The sequence below is a fragment of the Hemicordylus capensis genome, chromosome 3, assembly GCF_027244095.1.
Source record: "Hemicordylus capensis ecotype Gifberg chromosome 3, rHemCap1.1.pri, whole genome shotgun sequence".
Lineage (NCBI taxonomy): Eukaryota > Metazoa > Chordata > Lepidosauria > Squamata > Cordylidae > Hemicordylus > Hemicordylus capensis.
Window position 1 is genome coordinate 349,985,601 of NC_069659.1, and position 26,865 is coordinate 350,012,465.

The following is a 26,865-nucleotide window of genomic DNA, read 5'->3' on the forward strand; positions in this document are numbered from 1 at the left end:
CACAACCCCTGAACGCAAAACCCAGCATGTGACCAGTTGGGGGAACTAGACAGGCTGCCGTGTATGATCTTCGTTCCAGAAGTATCTGATGAGCTGCCTTGTTCTCCATAGCTTGCATTTTAAATGGGGGGTGGGTTAGAGCTCATTTGCTTTCTCTAGGGCAGGCTTCCCCAAACTGCAGCCCTCCAGATGTTGCATACCCAGCCACAATAAATTGTGGCTAGGGATGCTGGGAGTTGTAGTTTAGCAACATCTGGAGGGCCGCAGTTTGGGGAAGCCTGCTCTAAGGCCTCGAAGTGGAATGGGAGGGAAAGTAAAAGGATATTTCCTGTTCTTTTTTAATGCAAGCTGCAGAGTACCAGGATGCTCTTTGCATGCTCCTTCTTGAATGAAGATCACACAAGCCTGGTCCCTAGCCTCCACCCCGATCCGGTCCCAGGCTGTCTTCTCCATTCTCACATGGGGGTTTGGTAAGTGAGGATGCAGAGAGGGGAGGTGACAGAGGAGAGGAGACGCAGTGCAGTGCTGCAGAGGCGAGGCAGAGGAGAAATGGGGGAAAAGAGATGGAAGAGTCAGTAGTGACAAGGGAGGGTCCAATAACATTGTTGGTCATCTGAGCTGACAGTTGGGAATGGTGGACAAGCCTCTTACCAAGAGTGTCGATATCAGACTGGGTTGAAATTTGACTTTGGGGCCTGTGCTTGGGTCCAGTATATATGGCCTTGTCCACTTCCATCCATGCAACAGCCCTGAGAGGCTGAGCAGAGATTTAGTCCTGGGTCTTCCTTTTCTTAAGGCCCAGCTCTAACCACTTGTTTTCAATCTCCACTCTAATTACTAATAATATGTTTGGGTCTTTGGGTGACCCATTCAACTATTAAGGAAATTAAAAGATTACTCACAATTTGAGGGACACTACCTCCAAATTTTTGCAAAAAAGCAATGGCTTTCACCAGTTTTTGGAAGTCTTCATCTTCAGGAGAGAACCGCTGTCCAAAAGTTAAGACACTGATCACATTGCAGATTGAATTTGTGATGGGTAATGAAGGATCAAGAGGCTGCCCTACAAATAAAGGTAATTGCACCCATATCAATATTAATCCTGCCTCTACTGAGAATACAGTTATTAGGCTTAGAATGCTATTGGCATCTCCTATGATTTCTATTTCATTTTGTAGAACAAGAAGAAATGCATCAAACTCCATCCCAAAATGGAGAGAATGTACATGAATCTTTCTGCAGCCTGGGACATGTGCCAGCATAGGCCTGGTTCACACACTCATCTGAATCCAACTTTAACGTGGGTTATCGACATTAGTGTGAATGTGTGGTCCCATGCCAAACTGCTTCTTGGTGTGGGTCCACAAAATCCCACTAATGTCAGTAACCCACATTAAACCAAATGCAAATGACAGTGTGGACCAGGCCATAGTCTCTTAGTGTCCCATCCTTGTTGGCCATAAGGTGAGGCAGAGGCATGGAGGAGAGGCACAGGCCAGTCCATGCGACGTTGGAGAAAAACCAGAGAGCAAGCCGACTTGACAGCAGCCAGAGGCAGACTGAGCCCTTAAGAACTTCTGAGCTCAGGATGCCCCTCCTGGGTACTTCATCGCTGCCTGAAGAGTGGAAGCCTTAAAGGGTCAGTCTTCTGGAGTGTGGCAAATCCTCCTCCACTCTGTCTGCTTCTGCTGGCCTTGTGGCTGGTGCTGGGGTGCAGATATTGGAGGGCATGATGGTGTGTGAGAGGCTAGCTCTGTAGTGGGCTTGGGTTCTGAAGATGCTGACCTAAGGAGCTCAGGCACCAAAGGGGTTGCCTCAGAGGGCTCCAATTCTGGGGCTATCTCCGTTTCTGGGCTGGCATCAAGATCCAGAGCTGGTCCTGGTCCTGCCTCCTCCTCATCTGACTCAGAGTTGCTAATGGGACCAGGGGCTGTGACAGCCTGGACCTTGACACTTGGCATCACATACCATTGGCTTGTGCAAAGGTCTCCACAAGCTGCTGGGCTTCCTCCTTTATTCGGTGCTCTATGCCTTTCTTCCCTAGTCCAAGTTTCCTCAGGGTAACTAGTGCAAAACGCCTGTGCTGCTTCCAGTTGTGTCCATTTGAAAATATTATGCCTAAGATAATCAAGAATCAATGAGAAATTATTTCTCTGAAAATGAATGTTTAAAAAATTGTTTCATTGCCAGGCTGGAAACACCCCCTCCCCTGCCAGTGTGTTCAAGAGAAACACATTCTTGAACCAAATCCAGCGCTTCCACACCCATCTCCTCAGAAGGGGGACAAACAGGCCTCTCCACCCCTTTAGAGGAACGAAGTAAGTGTGGGCCTCACATAGCTGGCTGTGGAAGACTTAGAGGATCATGAGGTGTCCATGAGGCTGTTCTCATGAGTAGCCAAGACCGGGCTAGGGCAGCAAACCCCTGGGATGGCTGCTCCTGTGAACTGCCAGGATCTACATGGCTTCCGGCAGTGTCTCAGCAGAAATCCCACATAGGAAGCTCACCGGTTAGCTGAGGTTAAGGGCACGGGTGTGGTCTTAACCCAGGCTAATTGCTTGTGTGTCAGCGCCAGCTGTTCCCATCCAGTGCTGACACAGGAGCAGGCTCCCGGTCATCACATTGCACCGTCCACTTCCAAGGCACATGGTGGGATCTCCGGGGGCCAGGAGGATGCATCCCTGCCCCCATTCCTCTGCGCTGCCTTTGAGAGCAGCAGAACATCTAGGCACACAATCTGCACACCCAGAACCAGCAACAGGATCATCTGTGGGGAAGACGAGCTTCTGCAGCCTTCCCCGGCGTCCGCCGGCAAGCCCACTCATGCCATCATGAGAAAAGGCTTGATATCTCCCTAGAGATGTGCTTAGCAGCACAATGGCAACTTGGCCACCCAGACAGCTTCTGGAAGGGAAGGATTATCCCAAAATCACCCAAGTGCCCCACTGCCTTGTGGGTTCGGTGTTATGTGGCATCTATGGGTCCACACACCCCAAACCTCTATGGAATTCCTAGACACTACCCAGGTGAATAATGGGGCTGCTTTGGATCCTCATTATTCCCTATGGCAGGAAAATACAAAACTGCTTAATACTAAGAAATTACTTAAAATCACCCAAGTGCCCTACTGCCTTGCAGGTTGGGTGTCAGTTGGCACCCATGGGACCCTGCCACCCCACCCACTGTTGAACCCCTAGGAGCCACCCACAAGTGGCAATGGGGTGTTTTGTGTCCTCATTGTTAACTATGAGTGAAGCAAGCTGCTGCACACCCCACACTCACTCAGTGTGTCCCTCTCCCCCTCATACAAAATGACAGCACAACATGCATTATGCAATGAGATCTGCTGCATCCATAACTGCTAATGCCCCCACCCCTCACAGGATGACAACAATGCAAGATGGCCCACAGCAGCAAATATGTCCCTCCTGCTCCACACAGGATAACAGCAAGCTTTGCAACATGGAATCGCAACATGAAATCAAACTTGAAATCCACATCATCCATGCTGCTGTTTTTTCAAATGGCTTAAAGCTTCTTTATCTGGAGACAAGATGACTATAACTTCTGATTTTTCACCAAGACCTACCTCTTTCTTGACACATAGCTTTAACGAAATTGGTCTCTGGTCTCCCACTGAAGTCATCTGAATGATTGATCAGCCCTTCTTTCACGGCTTGGAATCCTGAAAGTACTACCGTGGGTATAGGCCCTGCCCATAGGTTGTAAATCTTTCCATATTGCTTTGCCAGCTGCCATTTGGGTCAAAACAGAGGAGAGTCATGCTATATTGAGAACATAAGAACTGCCCCGCTGGATCAGGCCTGAGGCCCATCCAGTCCAGCATACTGTTTCCCACAGTGGCCCACCAGATGTCTCTGAGAAGCCCACAGGCAAGAGGTGAGGGCATGCCTTCTCTCCTGCTGTTGCTTCCCTGCAAGTGGTATTTAGAGGCATCTTGCCTTTTAGGCTGGAGGTGGCCCTTCTCTTTCACAGCTTGGAATCCTGAAAGTACTAGCACGGGCCAAACAATGGGCCAAAGCCAACAAGTTGAAAATGCCTTTGGAGAGTGCTGATACTATAGCATGGATGGGATATGAATATGCTAAATAAATAAGTAAGCAAGATCAGGCAAAGTTAATGTTTAGCTAGCTAGCCACAGAATTTCCCAACTCTAAGAGCTGTTCTACAATAGAACAGTGTGACTTATAAAGTGGCGAGTTCTCCTTCATCAGAGGTTTCCACTGAAAGCAGAGGCTGGTCAGCTTTCTATCTTGGCTATAGGAGATTTTGGACTGAGATTTTGGAGTCCACCGGTACAGTTGATGATTCTGTGGATCAAACAAGTTGTTTTAGTAAGAACTAACTAGCCTACTTTCCTTTCACTGCCTCTACAACTGGACTAAATTTGGTTCAATTCGAGGTTCACAAGTTAGATCTCTTAAACCTCAAATGTTCATGCGTCTACCTTCTTGGATCAGGATGGATGACATCATTACAAACTACACCATTGAGGTGTCCCTATGTGTCACTCACTACAACTGTACCAAATTCAGTTTAAATTGGTTAGACCGTCCACAAACTAGTCGGCTTGTTCCTGAATAGTTCACACGTTTGCCATCTTGGATTGGGGCGGGTGACATCATCACAAACTACACCACTGGAGCATCCCTATGTGTCCCTATAGCCGTAGCAAATTTGGTTTGAATCATTTAGACTGTCCACAAGTTAGCCCTCGTGCACCTCCAAAGTTTACACATCCGCTATTTTGAATAGGTGTGGATGGCATCACAAACTATGACACTGAGGTGTCCCTGTGTGTCACTCACTGGAACTGTTCCCAATTTGGTTCAAATTGGTTAGATGGTCCACAAATTAGCTGGCTTGTGGCTCAGACTTTCCTGCGACCACCATCTTGGATTGGGGTGGATGGCATCATCACAAACTACACCGTTGAGCTGTCGCTATGTGTCCCTACAACTGTACCCGATTTGGTTTATATTGGTCCATTGTTGCGAAGTTAATAGTTGGGGGACACACAGACGGACACACACATAGGGACACACAGAGAATGCCGGGTGATCTCATAAGCCTACTGGAAAGTAGGCTAAAAATGTAATGGTTGATCACATAACTGAGTTCTCACTGAGACACGCAAAGAAGCCAACATAAAACATTCTCTTTTCCATACAATTGCTGATTGTTCTTTCCTCCTCCTCAAACCTTCAGTGCTGAATGCAAATTAGATGCTTTTAGTTCTTTCTATTTCTCCTACTCCCTTGTGATTGGGGAAAAGAAGTTTGAGATGCAATAAAAATGTGAAAGATTGAGGTACAGAGAGTGGAATAAGTTTGGGTGAACGGCCCAGGTACATTGTTGTATGGGGCGGTATATAAATGTAAGACGGAAGGAAGGAAGGAAGAAAGGAAGGAAGGAAGGAAGGAAGGAAGGAAGGAAGGAAGGAAAGGAAAACTTGGCTTGTCCTCCGCTTCTCCTGATGTACTACAACAGTCAAAGATTTATTTATTGTCTAGCAGTAGCTCATGCTGTTCCTGCCCCCTTGTCTTCTCTCTCTCTTATTCTAATATATTCCAATTGATTTTCTTGCCATTTTTTCTTGTCTTCTGTTACAAGGCATATGCAGGTAGTCCATCCTTTGTGCTTGACAATCTGGACCAAAGGCGTAACGATAGGGGGGGCAGGGGGGCACGTGCCCCCGGCGCCATCTTTGCTGGTCACGTGGGGGGTGCTGCCATGACCCCTGCCGATCCCAAATAATAAAAAAATTTTTTTTTAATTAAAAAAAAATTTTTTTTAATTAAAAAAATGCGCCGCGGCGCCCAGGCAACCCTCACTTCCGGCTTCCATGCGACTTCCCCCTGCATACAGAGTGGCAGAATGCAGCCACTCTGTATGTGGGGGAAAGTCGCATGGAAGCCAGAAGTGAGGGTTGCATCACTTCCAGCTTCCATGCGACTTTCCCCCCTGCATACAGAGTGGCAGAATGCAGCCACTCTGTATGTGGGGGGAAGTCGCATGGAAGCCGGAAGTGAGGGTTGCCTGGGCGCGTCGGGAGACAAGACAAGGCGGCGGGAACACTGAGAGCCTTCCAGCTGTGGCGTTCCCCACCAGTCCCCCGCCCTCTCGCGGCGCGGGCCCCTCCTCAGCCGCGCTCTGCTCCTCCTTTGCTCTCTCCAAACTTTACTGGCTTGCATGTTCTGGAACTTAAATGCTTGGAAAGCATTAAAAAAATAACACTTGTCTTGCTTTCTGTGGGCAGAAGATAGAAGTTTATTCCACCGGCTTAGCTGAGTGTGGTAAGACTGTGGAGTAAGGGGGGGGGGCGGCAATGTGTATGAGGGCTTCAGTTCATAGCCCACCATTAACTATAGTTAATAAGAGCTAAATATATCATTTTACTATAAGGCTTCATATTATTTTACTATATCAGTGTCCTTGTCATTGATATATTCAAGCAACTACATATGGAAACAAAGTGGTATGTGACCTGTATTAACAAATGTCTCTTTGTGGTTTAGTTATTGTGGGGCTTTAAGATTGTTCTTTAGCCATAACTGGCACAAGTTAATGCACATACAAACCTGCAATCTATCCACTATAACCCAAAATGTGTCACTAAAAATTATGAAGGTGCTGCTCAGTATATCTTGGTTTTAATATGATGTGTACTGATTGCTGCTAGATGCATTTTAGCAACAGTGGCTTCTAATTGTTGCTCTAACAGATTAACAAGCATAACTTTCAGATAAATTAATATTTGAATTTATGGTGTACCCTCAAAATTGCATGGCCTCCTGAATACACAGATATTTTGTAATAGCCCTAATCACAGGGGTGTGGCTTGAGGCCAGATAGCTGAGTTTGTGTTTATAGAGGATCACTTTCTGTACCAGGCAGAATGTGAGCATAGGCAGGCACTGGTGGAAGAGTATTATTATTATTTATTATTATTATTTACATTTATATCCCGCTCTTCCTCCAAAGAGCCCAGAGCGGTGTACTACATACTTAGGTTTCTCCTCACAACAACCCTGTGAAGTAGGTTGGGCTGAGAGAGACGTGACTGGCCCAGAGACACCTAGCTAGTATCATGGCTGAATGGGGATTTGAACTCGGGTCGCCCCGGTCCTAGTCCAGCACTCTAACCACTACACCACGCTGGCTCACAGAGTAGATTACGTGTCAGTCAGATGTATGTTGGGGGGGGCGGTGGGGGGGCGCAATTTCAGTGCTTGCCCTGGGCACCGTTTTCCCTAGTTACGCCTCTGATCTGGACTGCTTTTTGTAGTAAAGTGTATTTCACAGAGCTCTGGGTACTGAAAGGTTAATAGCTGTAGTTGTAGAAGGCACTTCTACTGCACCTGCACTCCTGAATTTGTGACTACCCCTCTTCCCAGAGATCCTGTAGAGAGCATTCCAAGACTCAGAACTGATATTAAACGACTCTGGAATGGGGCACTGAGGAATCTCTGCTGGGGAAGTATGGGGCAGGCGGGGTGGGGGGAGGGAGAGAGCGCTCGCATGGAAGTTGAATTTGAGAGAGGGAGTTGTTCAAAGGGAACCTTTTTTGTGAAGATTTCTTGGAAGGAAAGTGAGGAATGTGTTTAAAGTTGGGTGGAGAGGAGGAACAGACGGTAACCTAAAACCACATACACTTTGCTATCAATGTGAGTGTGGAACAGAGAGTTCTGCAGCTGCCATCTGTGGGGACAGTTCATCATTCTGTAATTTTGACCCGTAATTATGCACAGAAACTGGGGAAGGCTGCAAAAGTCATAGGAACATAGTAGGAAGCTGCCATGTTCTGAGTCAGACCGTTGCTCTATCTCATTCAGTATTGTCTACACAGACTGGCAGCGGCTTCTCCAAAGTTGCAGGCAGGAGTCTCTCTTCAGCCCTATCTTGGAGATGCTGCTAGGGAGGGAACTTGGAATGTAGATGCTCTTTCCAGAGCAGCTCCATCCCCTGAGGGGAATATCTGACAGTGCTCACACTGCTAGTGGAAATGGAAAGCACTCTCTGTATTACAAACATTAGTAATATCAAGGCATAAGCTCTCTCCAGGCTTGCTTTCAATGGTGACCTGGAGATTGCTATTGATTCCCAAAGATCCCAGGCCAGTCCTGAATGGCTGGCAAACCTAGAGATGAATTCTCAATATGGTAACTAAAATTGATGGTTTGTTATTGTGTTGCCTCTCTGTGTATTCTCTGCCTGCCTGCCTGCCTGTCCTTTGGATAGTCGTTTGTCATTTGGATAGTTATTTGGATAGCTTGACTTTGGATAGTTGCTTGCCATGAGTCAGTGTTCTTCAGCTGTAAATGGGGACTGAAGCCTCCAGAGGGGAAGAAGCTAAATAATGCCTACTGTATGTATGTATTTTGTGTATTGGGCTTGTCTTGTCTTATGTGCCTCTCGTCACTGCTTTTGTCACCCTCAGCTTCCATACACTTTTAGTTTCTGTATTCTGCTAGTGCTACATCTGCATCTCGGTTTTGGGGGTCCCAATGAGGTCTGCCAGATCCTGTGGCTGGACTCTGTCTACTCATGCACAGGCATGTTTATCTTTCCACTTGTGAAATGTTGGAGAGGACGTGTGATATGAAGCAGAAATTGTAGTCCTTTTTGGTTCCTGAGTGAAGAGACTGGATTTCTTTTTATCGGTTTGCCATTATCATGCTGCTTGTCGCCACCCTATTGGGAGGTGCGGCCGGTTTTCCCCAGCCCCCTGCAAGATGCACAAAGCCTCGGAGCTTCCCATTGGCTGGAAGGCCAATGCGGGGGAGGAGCTTCGGCCGCTCAGCTTGCTCTGATGCTGACAGTCTCAGTTCGCTCTGAGAAGGCATCGGAGCAAGGCATGTCGGCAGAAGCTCCTGGGCTTTCGGCCTATTGCTTCCCTGGGGTGCAGCGGTGATGAGGAAGTTGGGGTTTCCACCTCATGAGGTAGTGGCAGCAGAGCGGGGGGGTTTTTAAACCCCCTGAGGTTTGGTGGGCCCAGGGGGCTGGGCTGCCAGGGCTTTTTTTGCGGCACCGGGTAGGAGGCTTCCAAACCCTTCCCCCCAACAACAGGCCGCGAGTAGCAGCGGTGTGGGGTGGATGACGGGGGCACCTTGGGGATCACCCCCTCCCCCCTAAGCTTGCAACCCCCTCCATAGTTACTTTAAGTTAGGAAGAACGGTTTACAGGTTACTGGGACCTGTCTTTCTAGCTCCCGAATAAAGCTGGTTGGGGATGGGTCCCAAGAAGGCCAAGGAGAAAATGGGTGGGAAGCCTATCGGGCCTCCTTGGAGGCCTGCGCCTAATACTGATTCTTCTTTAGAAGACGATGCTGATATGGGCACTATTAGAGCGCGAATAGCTCACTTGGAGGTTCTTGAAAAGGAAAAGCAGGGGGGTGGCTGCAAACAAAGACAAAGGTGGTCTCCCGAGGGTCTGATTGGGGCCTGGGAGGGCACCAGTGGTACCAAAAAGGCCAAACTAATACACTCACTATCTGCCAGGCTTGATGCATTAGAAGCCAAGGAACGACAGCCCGCTCCGGGATCCATGGACCTGACTTCAGACAACACAGTGGCCGCACCTGCTATGGACCCAGCCGGGGGCACCGATGCTGCATGCAGTTGGGCCTCTCCTGGGTGAGTCCCTGCACCACACTTGGCCTTGGGGGCCACCCCCCATCGCTCCTACATACAGCCCATACAGCTAGCACCCAGACCTTTATGCCCATCCCGCCCCTTATGGGGTGTGTGCACTAGGGGTGTGCGTTTCGTTTTGGATACAAAATGTTTTGTGCCCCAAACAGGCCATTTTGGCTGTTTTGTAGCCGAAACAAAACACCCAATGCTCAAAACAGTAAATTTTGTAGCCGAAATAAAACGTCCCGGTTGTTTCAGCCATTTTGGAACTCCATTTAGGAATTGCGAAAAGTCTTTCTCCAGTTTCCATTTTGAGCTTTGACATCTGTTTGAATTTCCGGCCCTTCCAGCCTGCAGATTGGCCAGCGAAAGCTTGGGCTGATCTGCTGGCAATCGCCTCCTTATTGCTTTTAAGGGTAAAATTTACCCTCATTGGCCAGTGGGACAGTGCACATTTCATTGTTTCACACTGTTGTGTGTAGATCAGTTGCATTTCTGCGGGGGATGTGGATGTGCATGACCTTTGGAGATCTACCTGGTTCTTTGCAAAACTCTGCTGTTATTGTTGATGTGTGATGTTGATGTTATTTTGGGTGGATTTGGGGCAGAAAGGGGGCTTGGGGGCAGAAGAGTGGGTCAGGTGGTAGTGTCTCAATGGGTCCCTGATGCCACCCAGATTCCAAAGGAATTGGGGAAAGGACTGGTATTAAAAGAATTTCTGAAGTTTACATGTCTTTGGGGCAGATTTGGGGCAGAAAGGGGTCCTGAGGGGCAAAACAGTGAGTTGTGTGGCAGTGCCCCAAGGGGTGCCTGCCACAACCCAGATTCCAAAGGAATAGGGCAAAGGGCTGATTTCTTAGGAATTGTTGAAGTTTATGCGTCTTTAAGGTTCCACCCTCCAGGGAATAATGGAGGTTTCAGCAGACCCATAACTCCACCTGGGGAGCACTGGGGTGGCTGGTAGTGAGTGGTGGTGTAGTGCACATAGGGTGCCAACTACCCCCATGGGTTGCTAACCCATGGGTTGCTGGGTTCTGTTGTTTCTGAGGTGTTCTGAGTATAGATTCTCTGGTAGCATATGAGGTTTTCAACGACAAACCATGAATCTACTCTCATATGCTTCCTTGCCTGCACAGGGTGCTACCACCCACCTTGCTCTGCTCTGGGCCACCGCTTTCCCCCAGGCATGAAGCTATACTTTTGCTGAAACCTCCATTATTTCCTATGGGGAAAATCTTAAACTTCAAAAATTCACCAAAAACCAGCCCTTTGCCCGATTCCTCTGAAATGTGGGTGGTAGCTTCCACCCATTAGGTACTACCACCCCCCATCCACTAGTTTTGTCCTGGGGCCATTTTTTAAAATCCAAAACATTTTAGATTTGGATTTTGCAATTTTGAACAAAGAACAAAATTGGGGTATTTCAGATTGGCTGATTTTGAACAAATAACAAAATGGGGGTGTTTTGGATTTGGGCCAAAAACAAAACAGAAAACCCCCCAACATGCACAACCCTAGTGTACACAGGTCTGACAGGGCAGCGCAGCCACCTTGGGCTGTGCCCTGGCAGCTTTACCCGCTGCAGCTCCGTCAACATCAGCCCCACAGACTCCATACCCACTGGGCAATTTCTCCCTCTCTCTGGGTGACCATTTGCTGCCCGCAGTAAACAGAGCATATGTCAGGGGGAGTTTGTGGACATCTTCCAATTGCTCCTTAGGGAGCCTGAACCTCTAGTGAAAGGGGAAGAGCAAAAGCGAGAGGAAGAGAAGTCAAAGTGCAAGCTGGTGGAACATAATTGGACAAACTGGCTGTCAGCATACACGGTTTATGCGGGTGTGGTTCTCCAAGTCCACACGTCCAGAGGCCCTGTCCTTGTTAAATACCTGGACATAATCATAGGGGGTACATGGATTTTATGGGGAACACCTGGGAATGCTACGATCGTTCCTTCCATCTTAGAGCAGCTTTGAACCCTGCTATTCCGTGGGATAAACAGCACTAGGAGCTTTGGCTCCTTATTCTGACTCCCTCGAGACCCATTCAGGGCGAGTGGGCCGACAGTGGGCCCCCACAGGGTAGTACCCCTAGAAAAGGGCCCCAGCCCAATTAAGCTCCCAGTGCAGGCATGCCTTCTGTAGGTTTACCCCCTTAGGGACCAGGTGCCTTATTTATGGTCAGGTTTTAGTTGTGGGTTTCACATCCCTTATATGGGTCTGAGAGACACTGTTCAGCATCAAATTTGAAGTCCACCCAGGGCATGGGGGAGGTGGTGTTAAAAAAGATATGCAAAGAAGTGGCACTGAGACGGGTGCTGGGCCCCTTTGCGGTGCTGCCCATCCCAGACTTGCACATCTCTCCCCTGGGGGTGGTGCCCAAGAAAGCCCAAGAAAGCAAGTACAGCTTGATTCATCACCTGTCCTTCCCCCATGGCTCCTCAGTGAATGATGGGATACCACCCGAACACTGCTCAGCCAGGTACACCTCATTTGATCAGGCAGTTAAGGTTTTCCGCTCCTGCGGGCCTGGTGTGCTCCTAGCGAAATGCTATATCGAGTCTGCGTTTTGTCTGCTCCCGGTAAACCTGGCTGATTTCAATCTTCTAGGTTTCACCTTCCAAGGTCAATATTACATTGACTGAGCCCTGCCAATGGGTTGATCAGTTTCCTGTGTGGCATTTGAAGTGTTCAACTCCATGTTGGAGTGGATGCTTCAATGGAAGATGGGTTTAGGAAAGAGGGCTCACTGCCTTGACGACTTCCTTTTCTCAGGTAGTGTGGAGACAGACCAATGTAGGTGCCTTTTAGAGGCTTTCCACATTCTTTGCTTGGAACTGGGCTTGCCGTTCGCACACGATAAGACAGAGGGCCCCACCACCACCTTAACCTTCCTTGGCATTGAGCTGGATACATGAACAGGCAGCTCTCAGCTCCCACAAGCAAAGCTTGAGGTGTTGTGGGTACTATTACGCGACTACTTGGGGGCACGCAAGGTTACGCTGAAGCAATTACAACAGCTTATAGGTCACCTAAGTTTTGCTTGTCAGGTGGTTGCTCCAAGCCGGCTCTTCTTGAGGCGGCTGTGTGACACCACCATCGGCGTCAAAAAGGCAGAACACCAGATGATAGTCACGGACCCCATGCGGGAGGACCTCAAACTATGGGCATTTATTTATTTATTTATTTATTTATTATTGTTGAATTTATATACCACCTTTCATTAACAACAATCCCAGATTACAAAGGTTAAAAAACATATAATAAAATGACACTTCAAAGTATTAAGCTAAAAATATGACAACAAATCTGATTTTAAAAGCCTGGATAAAAAGCCAAGATTTAACAAGTTTTCTAAGAACTGTGATGGAGTCCGAGGAGCGAATGACCACTGGGAGAGCATTCCAAAGTCTGGGGGCAGCAACAGAGATGGTCCTGTCGCACGGGCACGAGAACCGAGCCACCCTCATTGTCAGCACCCAGAGCAGAGCCCCCTCAGATGGTCTCATCAAGTGGGCAGCAACCCTTGGGAGCAGGCGGTCCCTCAGGTATCCTGGGGCCAAACTGTTAAGGGCTTTAAAGGTCAAAACCAGGAACCAGAAACACACTGGTAAGCAGTGCAGCTCTTTCAAAATAGGTGTGATATGATCACACCGGGCAGCTCCAGATAGAACCCTAGCTGCCGCATTTTGTTCAAGCAGCAGTTTCCAGATATTCTACAAGGGCAGCCCCACACAGAGCACGTTACAGTAATCCAGCCATGACGTGACTAAGGCATGGGTAACTGTGGCCAGATCTGCCTTCGAGAAAGGGACGCAGCTGGCACACTAGCCGAAGCTGTGCAAAGGACTCATATAATGAGGTTTACTTCTGACATGATGTGCTCCTGTTGGAGGCTGACCTGCAGGTCCAGTGGTCTGGGCTTCGGGGTGTACTTCTGGGGGTGCTGGTGAGATGGTGAGAGATGGCCAGACACCTGCGTGTCAGCAGGCATCAACAGAGATTTAACGTTTCCTGAATTCTTTCCAATAGTAGTGGCCATACACATCTGGGCTGACCTGTTTAGAAACAAGACCGTGCACTTCTGGTGTGACAACCAGGCCACGGTCCAGCAGACTTCCAGATCCCCCAGAGTTATGAGGTTAGTGAGGGCATTCGTCCTGGCAATCCTGACCAACAACATCATTTTCTTGGCTTGCCATGTGCCGGGTGTCCAGAATAGCTTGGTGGATTTCCAGGTGTTCTGCTTTTGTCAGCTGGCACAGGAGGTGGAATCATTGCCCAACAGGATGCCCCCTTGGCTATGGAGCCTTGGCTCATAAAATTGCATCGAGCTGTCCTGGCCTCGTTGGCTCCATGCACTCGGGCCACGTATGGTAGGCAGTGTAGGGCCGTTCATGATTTTAGGTGCCATGCAGGAGTGGATCAGGAATGGCCCCTGCCCATAGAACATCTGATGCAGTTCTTGGTTCATCTGAGGGGTAACGGCTTATCGCCCGGGGACCTGGTTGGCTATCTTGCTGCCATCACCTTCTACACCAAGGCGTAAGCAGTACATGCTCTGTGCCTGTGCAGCAGTCACCAGTTGTTTTCTCTTTGCAGGCCCACTGAGGAGAGGGAGCGGGTCCTCATCCTGGGCCATTCAATTGGGTTCTGGGCCCACAGAGCAGTACTTGGGGCACAGCCTGGAACACAACTAGGACTTGGGAAATGGGCATCAATCTCCTGGATCGGTCAATGGGGTATGGTCATCACCCAGTTTCTACCCATGCCACAGGTATTCCTGTCAGCTAACCCACCACCCAAGATCTTGGTGGTTCACATGGGGGGAAATGACCTAGCTATGCAGTCAGGGCTTTCCATCATTTGTAAAATGCAATTGGACCTCCATTTGGGGTAGGGTTGGTAGCACACTCTGACATTGTTTTCTTGGCACCCGGTTTGTTTAGCGGGGATGGAGTTCACCTTGTGCCCAAGGGGACAAATTTGTTTCTCGGGGATCTTATGCAGGGATTGGCTAAGGTTCTGTGTGGTTGTGGGTGGTTGAGGGGTGTTAAGCTAGGCTAACCCCCGCTGTGGCAGGTACAGTGCGGTTGGGAATAACATCTGAGGCTAGTGAGCACCTTCTTGTAAGTGTTTGGCTATAGGTTGGACTGGGCAACTCTCTTGAGACTGCACAGCTCAGGGAGATCTGCCCTGGGCGATCTACTCTGTCAGGCTAAGCTCCCTGGAATCACTGACTGGCTACCGGCGGGTGTGTGTGTGTGTGCTGCTATGGCTGAGGCCTGGCATTAGGCCGGCTAAGATGGGCAGTCCCTGCTCTAAAGCATTGGGGCTGCTTAGAGCCGAGGTGTGTTGCCCTATGCTATAGGCCAGTCATGCCCTGGTGGCGCATGCCTAGGGATACTGCACTGTATGGGTTGAAGAGCCTATCCCTGTTCTTTAAAAGTTGATTGTTAAATAAAATTGTGGACAGAAATGGAAGAGCAATGAACTGCCTTCAAAAGAAGATTGGCTGATAAAAAATTTGGAATATGTGGAGATGGCAAAACTTACAATATTGATAAGAGACCAAAATTTAGAATGCTTTAAAGAAGATTGGAAACCATTCTTGCTGTATCTAAAGAACTATTTTCCTACTATTGATTTTACAACAGGGTTTGAAATTTAGTAATAAGTGCAGGTTGGGTAGATTAAAATCGTGTTTGTAAGGTTTAAATTTATGTTTTGAATTATTATTATAGCAAGGGTTAACTCTATAACTGATGATTCACGAGGAGGTGTGAGCGGGAAGTCCATATCTGTTTATTTGTTGTTAATGTTAATGTTAAGATTATTGTTAAAATTAATAAAAATTTAATTAAAATAAAATAAAATTATGGACAATTATTTATAACAACACTCTGTGTCTTGTGTCTTCTTGGGTGCTGGGCAAATGAATATGAAGATTCCAACTCTGACTTCAGCTGTTCCTGAAGTTTCCCCCCACTCCCAAGCTTTAATAACATGAAGGCACAAGCTCTGCAGGCTTGCTTTCAATAGTGGCCTGGAGGTTGATGCTGATTCCTGGAGATCTCAGACCAATCCTGAATGTTTGGCAAATCTAGAAATGACAGATGGAATTCTCAATAGGGTGACTGATGGTTTCTTATTATATTCCCTGTCTGTGTACAATTGCTTTCATTATAACATGTTGCATCTTGAATGTAGGTTTTCCCAGGTCTGGAATTCATTGTAATTATATGAATTGTTTAGAGCACAGTTTCTCAACCACCGGACCCTGGACCGCTGCCGGTCCCCGAAGGGTTGAGTGCCGGTCCCTGACTGGAAGTCAACCCCCCCCCCACTGCAATCAAGGCACTCACTTCCTCAGTTTTGCACATGGCACGGAAGAGGAAGAGTATCACGGAGGCGTTGGACCCTTCTTGTGCCTTGCCTCCACGTGCTACTGAGATCTTCCTACAGCTTTCTTATTCCCTATCTTTACAGCTTAAAACTGTATGCACAGTTCGTGTCTGATCCAAACTGATTTAAAACCAGCTGCCTGTTGTGGCCAAGGCACCTTGAGAGGAAACACCATTTCCCTCTTGCATTGGTAGGGTGTTGTGGTCCCTCGGCCCCCTATAACTCCATGGTCTGCACCGCCGGTGGAAGACGGCGGTCCTCTTTATGACCTCACTGGGTGCGGGGGACAACCTCTAACTGGGATCATGCTGCGGTGAGGGCTAAGCAGAGGTGAGAGGGAGGAGGGCTGCCTTGGCTTGCTTCGCAGGTATGCGCGGGCAGCATGTGGGACCACGTGAGCTGCGTGGCCCCAAAGGCAGGCTGGTGTGATTGGCGCATGAAGGGGAGTTGGGAGGGGGGCACAGAAGTGCTCATTGTGAGAGAGGATGGGGGAACACCTGCTACACTCTGGTGTGCAAGCACAGTGGAGGCAGCTCTTGGACCCAGGCGAAATTCCGAGCACGGTCCGGTGCACCATTGCCTCACCCACCCTGAACAGTGCCTCGTCTCCCCAGTGAGGAAGATGAGGCATCCAGCACTACAACGCCCCATGCCCTCCGCTATCTCAGAATCACCCCCTTCCCTTTAATGCCAGGTCCCCACAGCTCTTCTTCACATTTTCTTTCACCATTAAAAAAAAAACCACCATTCCCAGCACCTGCCATGTAACCATTTTTAAGGAGTTTTGGAGGAGCTGCGCGGGTTTCATTAGGTCCGCCTCACAAAGTGCATATCTAAGAGCAGGATTCAGATCAAAGCAGGTGATCATGACCAAGCAGCATTGACACAAATGAGAGATGACTAAATTAATTTCAGTGGGTGGTCCTGACTAACGTCATCTGGATCTGGCCCTGTGACTACACAACTCCTGCTAAAACTCCACCTCCATCATGAGAGGGTTAAACTGTAGATTTCTGGCTCTACTGAACTTGCCCAGCTCTCTTCTCCTCACCTCCTTTTTGCTTTGCTTGACATCCAGCCTGATGAAGCGTTTGGGGGAATTCAAAAGCTTGCTTGTGTGTTGTTTTCATTGGCCCCATGTAGCTTTTGAATTTTTCTAATGACCCAACATCCATTGGGCCATCCATCCATCTCCATTGAGTAATCACAAGCACCCCCACCCCGCACATACTGAAGACATCCTGGAGACAAATTTATTCACCCAGGCTTTTAGATTCAGGGGTTCTCAACCTTGGGTACCCAGATGTTGGTGTACTTCAACTCTCATAATGCCCAGCCATAATGGCCAAATGCCATTGTGGTTGGGAGTTATGGGAGTTTAACTGAGGGACCCAAGGTTGAGAACCCCTAGTATTCCATGTTTGCAAAAGATTCCAAATTTAATGATTTTAATGCTTATATTATTTTAATCGTAAACTGCCCAGAGATGCAAATTTGGGGCAGTATAGAAGTCTGTTAGATAGATAGATAGATAGATAGATAGATAGATAGACTTGAAACCCCTTTACTAACTGCTGGTCTGGGAAACTGCGCATGGAGAATGTAGCGGTCCTTGAAACTCTGCACGAAGAATTTAGTGGTCCTTGACTCCAAAAAGGTTGAGAAACACTGGTTTAGAGTTTAAGCTTACAGGAAGTTCCCAACCAACAAATAGGTTCTGTTCCAAAATTTTGTTTTTAAGCCAGATGTTCATAACTCAGAACACGTATAGTCTGCATGAGCTATGACTTGATTGTACGTTTGGGTTGGTTTGTAAGTTGAACAGTTGTTTGTAAGTTGAACGTTTGTCACTCAGAGAGTTCCTGTATTGCTAATTTCCCTTTTGATTGCTGTGAAGCTTTTAATATATATATATTTCCAAGCTAATGTGGTATTGCTTACTAGAAGCTTGTCTTGCATCTCTTGTATCGATCTTACTCAATTGCAGCATTTAGCACTTAGTTTAATGGTCCCATTTTATGTGTGTTCCCCATCCCACCAAGCATGACCCATATCAACATATAATTACATTTATGATATAATACATAACACCTATAAAACAATCCATTCTTTTGGTATGACCATACACCTAATTAAAAATGTTTCTGCTAAACATAAAGGCTATACATTTCACCTGTCCTAATGATTTGTTACCTACAATTACAATTGGAAGAAAATAGCTCACAATTCTCTTCAATAATCCTCTTATTAGGCAACTGATTAAGTAGCAAACAGTACCTTGGTGGAAGTATCTAGAGAAACCCCTAACCCAATTCGCCACAGGCCTCCAATGACAGGAAGTGGGAGAGGTCCAGGAGGGTAGTGTCTGCGCATCCAGAGCTGTTTTAGGAAATGCAAAGTCAGGAGGCATACCAACAGAGCAATCAGAAATGCCTGTATCCACAGCATTTTCCCGTTTTCTCTTTCACTGCCTCTGTATTTGTCTAGTGCATTTGAGTGTGCTGAATGCACTCTCTCTGGTGGCTTTTATCAGAGATATTGCCACCACGAACCTCTCTACATTTTTTATGTGTTCCAGTTATGTCCTAGACAAATTGTACAGGAATGCCATCCTCCAAACATATATTATATTATAGAACATGTGATTATGTGTTGCAATAAAAGTGTGCTGACATATTCAGAGTGAAAATGCATAAACAACATTGCTGTTGCTTCCTTAATAGTTATTCCATTTTGTTGCCTTGGCTTCATGCCCTAACACACTTAGAAGCCCAATTCTTAGTAACTTTGAAGAAACAATATAAGAATTTATTAAGAAAGAAGAAATGCCAGTCTAAAAAAGCTGGGTGGGCTGAACTCATTGGTGCCTCAAAACTTAGAAACGAGCCAAAATTCTGGCGTCTGGTTTTGTGTCCCTTAAGGAAGGCCCCTTCCAACTTTAATTTGGTTATTCCAGCATGTGTATGGGAGCGTCATTTTTTGGCATTCTACAAAAAGATATGCCCTGGTCAAGAAATTTCTTGAGGCCCTGGTCAAGAAATGAACCGGGCCCCAGGGTCCTCTTATTAGGCAACTCTTATTAGGCAAAAAATGAACTGGGCCCCAGGGTCCTCTTATTAGGCAACTCTTATTAGGCAAAAAATGAACTGGGCCCCAGGGTCAGATTGTATTACAGTAGAAATTATCCGTAATAACATGGAGTGGTGGGCACCTCTTTTAGTCGCATTATTCACTTACTTTTCTTCTTCTTTTCAAATTCAATTTTTATTAATTTTTAACAATAATAACCATTAACAATCATAATAAACACAAATGGACTTCCCGCGCACCTCCCTTCGTGAAATAACAACTATAAAGTTTACCCTTATTATAATATTAATAAAAAACACAAATTTAAACCTTTAAAATAAAAAAAAGAACCACTAATCTACCCAACCTGCATTTCAAATTTCAAATTCTTTAAATACAACAAAAAAGATCTCCAATCTTCCTTGAAACGCTCTAAGCTTTAATCTCTCAAGTTTTGCCATCTCTGCAAATTCCAAAGTTATTCCTAGCAGGAAGGCTTCTGGCTTCTTAGGAAATGTCACTTTAAATATTTTCTTTAATTCATTATATATCATGTCCCAATAGGCCTTAGCCTTCCCACAGGTCCACCACATTTTTTTTTTTTAAAAGTACCTTAAGTATGCCCACAGTTCCAACATTTGTTGAAACATTTTTATACATTAATGCCAGTTTTTTGATGTCAGATACCATCTGTACATCATTTTATAATAATTTCCCTTCAAAGCATAGCAAGCAATAAATTTTAAATCACTCTTCCATAACTTTTCCCAGGCTGCCATTTCTATATTATGTCCAACATCTTGAGCCCACTTTATCATAGTTATTTTAACTACTTCCTCTCTTGTCTCCTCCAAAAGTAACATTTTATACATTTTGGAAATTAATTTTTCATCATCTTGGCATAAAATTCAAAATCTAATCCTCAAATCCAACTTTAAGGTCTTTCTTCCAAACCTTCTATCAAATCCCTCCAGATCAAGAACTCTGGGGTTTCTCAATGTTATCCATTCCTTTAACCATATCAAACAAACAGCATCAAAATACAACCTTAGGTCTGGCAAGGTAAGACCACCTCTTTCCTTTACATCTATTAAATTCTTAAAGTTTATTCTTGGTCTTTTCCCCTGCCAAACAAACTTAGTTATATCCTTCTGCCATTGCCCAAAACAAGTCAAATTATTAATTATAGGAATAGTCTGAAAGAGAAGTAACATTTTAAATAAAACATTCCTCTTCACCACTGAGATTCTTCCCATTAAAGATAGATTCATTTTAGACCATCTTTGCAAATCATTTTTCACTGAGTTCCCTGTTTTAACATAATTATTAGCAAACAACAAAGAATTATTATTTAATAACCAAACTCCCAAATATTTAATTCATCATCTTCTCTAATACTTCTACAAAGCACTTCTAAAAAAATGATCTTTGCTTAACATATTTCAAATTCTGTTCAAATTCATTTGCTATTAACATAGAAAGTCTTGATAGCTTAAGAAACCTTCTTATCTTTAGCCCATAGCAGTTCCCTTTCCTTTAGAAGATAAGTCTTTTTTGTATTTCTGCCAAAATTCTTGTGCTTTGAGGAGCTCAGTGAATCTGTTCTTCTTGCTCTTGTAGAAAAAGGAGAGTCCCTCTGGTAATTCCCATCTGAAATGTATTCCATTAGCCTTTAATGCATCGGTCAAAAATGTGTAATCCTTGCGTTTTCTTAAAATTCTAGCTGGAATTTCCTTCAAAATTTTTATCTGGTGAGCTTGAATTGTTAAAGCTGTGGTAAAATGAGCCTGGATGATTCGCTCAGCTATTGATTTAGTAGTGAACTGTACTAAACAGTCATTAATTAATTTATTTCTTATAGCAAAGTCCGAGTTTAGACGAAAAGCTATCTCAATCTGAGCCTCCATCTCTCCAGCTGTAATTCCCAAAAACGATGCAAGTTCTTCTCCAAGTAGTTTCTTAATATTCTGGTTAGGAGTTTCTGGAATACCCCTAAACCTTAAAAAACTCTCTTTATGTCTTAATTCCAACAAAGCCATTTGATCTAATAATTTTTCTTTATCATCTTTCAGTGATCCCACATCCTTCTCTAAAGCTTCAACCCTTAATTTAAATTCTTTATTATCCTGTGCTAATTTCTTGACAGTCTCATCAATATTTATGGTTTTGTCATTTATTTCATTCATATTCTGTTTCATCTGGGTCATATCTAAAATGACTTGTTGAAGGGCAGTGGCGTTTGATTGAAGGGCAACAGCATTTGATTGAAATATTTGTTTCATCTCAGACAGCGTTTGATCCATAGCTGTAGGTATTTTAGTTTTCCCCATGCCTGAATCTGGAAGTGAAAGTTTCCTGGCTTGTGTATGTATCTGACTCTGATGAAGTTTCTCTTTACCTTTCATAATGACATAAAAGGGTTAAAAAAAGAAGAATTCTTGCACAGCAAAGTTTGTCCTTGATCTCAAAACGGAAAGTAAAAGCCTGTGCCTGTTTCTCGAATATAAACAACTTCTGTATCCAATCACTGGCAGTTAGAATTTTCTCACGGTGGTGTGGGACATCTATTGTTTCCATTGGTTAAAAGAACTGATAGGCAGAGTCCATAGCAAATTAGAAACGGCAAAGCGTCTCTTCTTTAAGCTTAAAGAATGATAATCGCCACTAATAAAATCTTTTCCAAATATTAAAAATTTTTAAATCAGCAGTTCAAGTCTTAAGTTTTAGTATTTAGCAAACAAAGAAGAAAGAATTCCTTTCTTTAATTGTAATCCAAAGGAGAACTTACAGCCTTATAGCGTCTTTCCCAGAAACGCAGGAGGAATTTCCACAATTTGTCTTCATCTATCACTAGAGAGGTGAACTTCTTGAACTTCAAACATTAATTATATCCAAGCCGTAGAGATTGTCTGCCGGGCAGCTTCAGTCATAAAGATTTCCTGAGCAGGAGACGAGCGAAGATGGAACCCTTATCCCTGCCGATCAACTTAAGACAAAAACCGGGCTCTTCAGCCCAATCCCTGTATCAAGTGACCGGCATATGAGAAGTCGTGCTTTATCTTGAGTCAATCCTTTAATCCAGGACGACGCCTCAAAACCCTCTTATTTCTCCTGCTCGGTCTTCTCTTTGCAGAGAAGCAGACAGCTACGCTGGCAGTCCAACTGCCAGCCTGGTGCCCGGTCACTGTTACTGAAATTGAGGCCCTGGTCAAGAAATGAACCGGGCCCCAGGGTCCTCTTATTAGGCAACTCTTATTAGGCAAAAAAATGAACCGGGCCCCAGGGTCAGATTGTATTACAGTAGAAATTATCCGTAATAACATGGAGTGGTGGGCACCTCTTTTAGTCACATTATTCACTTAGGTGCTATGGGAGAGGTGTGGACACACCGGGAGAGGTGTGGAGAGGAGTGGACAATCCACTTCTCTATCCAGCGGCAGAGTACAGCTGCCACCTCTTCCATGGTGTACCTCGTGTCCATGGTCTCTACATGCAGAACGGCCCCCCTCTGCCGTAGTGCAGTGCAAGACGTGATGGAGCCAGAGGCAGTGCCCATGGAGGTCCCCTCTCTCTCTGGGCCGCACCAGTGGGCAGTGAGGGCCAGGAAAGCAGCGTGCATTCCAGTGACACTGGTCCAGAGGTCACTCGTAAAATGCACGTTGGTGCCAGCAGGTGCTGCCCGCAGCCTGGATGATACAAGCTCGCTGAACAGGCGGTACAGGGAGGAGACCACGTTCTGGCTGAACATGGTCCTTGAGGGGACCTTGTACTCGGGAGCAAGGTACTGGAGAATCTGGCAGAAGTCGGAGTTCTCGGCCGCCTGAAAAGGTTGGTTGTCAGTGAATATTATCTCCCCTGTGAGGCGGGTGAGGTGACAATGGTCCACCTGACCAGCATGCTTGCTGCCCTACAACTGTGTCCACCACTGGACTGGCAGTGTTGCCTGATTTTTTTTGGCAGCTGGCACACCACCCTTGTCTGCACTAGTTGCAGGAACACCAGGCGCACTAGCACTGCCAGCGAGGCCAAGGAGAGCTAGGTGATGACACTCCATGTGTCACCACATGGGCATCATACCTAGGCACTTGGGATCCTTGCCCCAACTGACCTGTTCCCTGCAGTGGACACAGTGGGCATTGTTCGGGGCATTTTCAAGCACCTCAAAATGCTGCCAGACACTGCTGCCCTGGGAGGCCTCCTGCGCCCTGGGTGCCCTCTTTGCCCTCTTGATCCTGGGTGACTGCAGTCCTATGAGGGGGCGGCTGCCACTGCCTGCCCACTGCTTTCAACCACCCCCCTTCTGCCCTGTGTGGAGGAGGAACAGCCAGGCTCCACTGCCAGAGGAGAGGCAGGCCTCTCCACTACCTCAGCAGACTCTTCCTCATCAGAGCCAGAGTGCGAGGACCCACAACTAGACCCTGACATGACTGCCCCAGGCTTCGGGGGGGGGGGCCACTGAGCAGCAAAATAATAGGGGAAAGGGCCCCAAGAGGGAGGGAGAATCTGGCAGCATCGCTGGCAGCCGTCACGTCCTTCCTGCCCTCTGCCTCCTCCCCCGCACCACCAGTCTCTACCACCACTGAAGATGCACCACCACCTGGCAGCGAGGGACCCACCACAGCTCTAGTGCCTCGGCCTTGGCCTCATCCAGCGCCGGCAGCTGGCTGGGAATAGTTCAGCCTGTGCACAAATGCCTCAGCTGGGGCAAATAATGCCTCAGTGGGGAGGACTGGGGTATCATCAGGCTCTTCCCCACATCCTCTCCCTCTCTGCCCCACAGCCACAGGCACAGCCCACCCCCGGCATCTCCCACCTCTGCCTGGCAACCTTCTGCGAGGCCTGGCCTGAACACGGCTCTCACATTGTTCAGACATATTAAGGGTGGGAGACTTTAGGCCGGAAAGAGGCAAAATAGTTTTTTTTAAAAGGGGGGGAAGGCCAATTAATTGGCACAGGTGGATTCTTTAGGGAAAAAAGCCAATTGGGGGGAAGGGAAGACTTTTAACAGGTAAAAAAAGGCCAACTGAGGTGAGGTGAGGGGAACCTTTTTGTGGGGGGGGGAAGCCAATGGAGGGGGAAAGTGAAAATTTTAAAAAGGGGGAGACTCCTGGGTTGCAGGCAATTACCCTACACTCTAACCAGGCGGAGGAGCGGGGCGGGGAAAGCTTTTTGGGGAAAAGAGTATGGGGGGAATTATGGAGCACCCACCTACCAGGAGGAAATCAAACCCTGGGGAACCTAAAAATCAAAACAAAATACTTATTTAATCTGGAGTTTTTTGGATTTTTTTTTTGAAAAACATTTTATAAGCCTATTTAAAATGACCTCTTTAACAAAAGCCTACCCACACACTCCACCCACAGCAAGCAATACAATAATACAAGCAAGCAATCAACAATAACAATTTCCTGGGGAAACCTGTAAAAGGAGAAGAACCTGCCACAAAAGAAACAACCTGCAAGAGAAAAGGCAGCAGCAGCAGCAAGCAAACAACAACAATACACAAAATATATCCCACCCTACACCCAAATGCAAAATAAATGAGGCCCTATTTAAAACTACCAACTAGGGGTGGGGACAACAAAAGGTCTGCACACACGCACCCCTCTTCTTTTGGTTCTTCTCCTGCCCCACACTGGTCAGAAGATGAAAACCAGGAATACCAGTGGGCTGCCTGCCATACAGAGAGTGTGGCACAGGAGGCAGACAGCTAGGGGCAAGGGTGAGCGCAGAATGAGCCATTAGTTGCAGCAGTGACTCACCCACCCCCAAGGAGCAACAAATTAAATAAAAAATACTTTAAAAATAAATATAAAAGGCTGGCAGGTGGTGTGACTGCTGGCGGGCGCTGTAAGGGAGAAGGGAAGGGAAGGAGGAAGAGAAAAAGAGTAAGGCAGCGAGAGGAGAGAGACTACAGAGAGCAGGAGGAGGACAGTGGAGTTATGTGGCTGCTGAAATGCCCCATTATTCCCTATGGAGGGAAAGCTTAAAGATGTGCAAAATTCAGAAAAAAATTACAATTTCTTTGAAATCTGGGTGGTAGCAGGCACCCATTGGGGCATTACCACCTGACCCACTTTTCTGCCCCCCCAAACCCCTTTTCTGCCTTGAATCTGCCACAAAGACATGCCAACTTGATTTTTTTTTTTTTAGAAACACCCCTTTGCCCAATTGCGTTGAAATCTCGGTGGTAGCTTCTTTGCACCCATTGGGCACTACCACCTACCACAACCCACTCTGTGTCACCCGGGTGCCCCCCGCCCATGGGGAGTTATCTCTAAGGCTGCTGGAATCCCCATTATTCCCTAAGGGGAAAAGCTTAAAGACACACCAAGTTCAAAAATTCTTTAATAATCACCCCTTTCCCAATTTCATTGAAACCTGGGTGGTAGATTCCACCCATTGGGCACTACCACACAACCCACTTTTGGTTCAGAATCTGGGGTGATTTGCTTTGTACCTGAATTTGGGCAACTGAGCACGGAGTGATATGTTTTGTCTAGGAGCAAAAAACATGCACTAGGAGCAAGAAACATGCCAGGGTGGTGGCTGTGGGGGGTGGTTGCTGTGGGGGGTGCAGAGCAGGTGGGGAGCAAGGGAGCAAACTACCCTGGGCCCCACGAGGTTTTGTACCCCCAGCATATTATCATGACTTCTGATCTGCTGACAGCTCAATGAAAATGACAACCCAGTGTGTGGCAGCTGTGAAAAAGACCAAGTCCATGCTCAGGATCATTAAGATCATTAGGAAAGGGATTGGAGATAAGGCAACCAGAATCACAGCGCCCTTATAGAGATTGATGGTCCAGCTGCACTTGGTTTGTTTGTTTGTTTGTTTGTTTACATGTGTATTTCTCCAAGGAGTCCAGTATAGTATCTTTGGTTATGTTTATCCTCACAACAACCCAGTGAGGTAGGTTAGGCTGAGAGAAGCGATTGGTCCAGAATCACCCAGGGAATTTCATGGCTGCTGCATCTGAAAAAAGCAGATTGCAGAGCTGGGAAAGGTCCAGAAAAGGCCCAGAAAGGGCCATCTCGATGACTACCATATTGAGGCATCTCTGCAGCAACCATCCAAGACAGTGTGTGACAGAACGAAGCAGAAGATCTCTCAACCAAATTTTTCAAATTCGTTTTCCCCTTCCCACACAGACACAGACTTTGAATTGCAGGCATTCACCACACAACAGAAAACTTTGAGAACCCTCAATTGTAGAGGCAATTGGAATTTGAAAGCGGTGCAAGAGGGGTTTCTTTGACTCCTTATTTCAAAGAAGGGCACTTCGCATTTCAGAGCATTCTAATTGTATTGAAAAGAACTGCTCTGCATGGGACTGCTTGCTGCTGGCACACCAGGGACTCGGAATTGCAGGAATTCACCACCCAAGGCAGTAATAACAAATGACTGCTGATAAGTGGGGGGAAGGCAGGCTGATGTTTTAAGCAGCTGCAACACTAGCATCAGGGTTGGGGCCACTATTGGGTGAATGGTTTCAAAGAACCTGGGCTGCCACCCTCAGGAGCTGTGCCTCGAGGCCCCCCGGACACATCCCTGCATCCGACATCTTTTTTTCCTTCGAACATGTGACTTCCTCAAGTATGGCAGCTCTCTGAACCAACAGATTTATCTGTTCAAACTTTTATCCAAAAACCTCCCACCTCCCCCCCCCCCCAAATAAACTTTATTCCAAAGATGGTCCTCTCCAGCAGCTGGCACACCTTCTCTGGCATGTGAAGCT

At 46.6% G+C, this 26,865-nt stretch overlaps 1 protein-coding gene across 1 annotated transcript in view; it reads right to left on the bottom strand.

Moving 5' to 3' along the window:
- LOC128350819 (cytochrome P450 2J2-like) overlaps positions 1-18,505 on the bottom strand; it is a 35,053-nt gene extending 16,548 nt beyond the window's left edge. Inside the window, exons 1-4 of the mRNA XM_053309582.1 lie at positions 18,335-18,505; positions 3,590-3,752; positions 1,969-2,118; positions 903-1,063 (exon numbers count right to left, since the gene is read on the bottom strand). Coding sequence (XP_053165557.1) covers positions 903-1,063; positions 1,969-2,118; positions 3,590-3,752; positions 18,335-18,505 — 645 coding nt within the window. The remainder of the gene's footprint in view (positions 1-902; positions 1,064-1,968; positions 2,119-3,589; positions 3,753-18,334) is intronic.
- Positions 18,506-26,865: the final 8,360 nt, after the last annotated feature.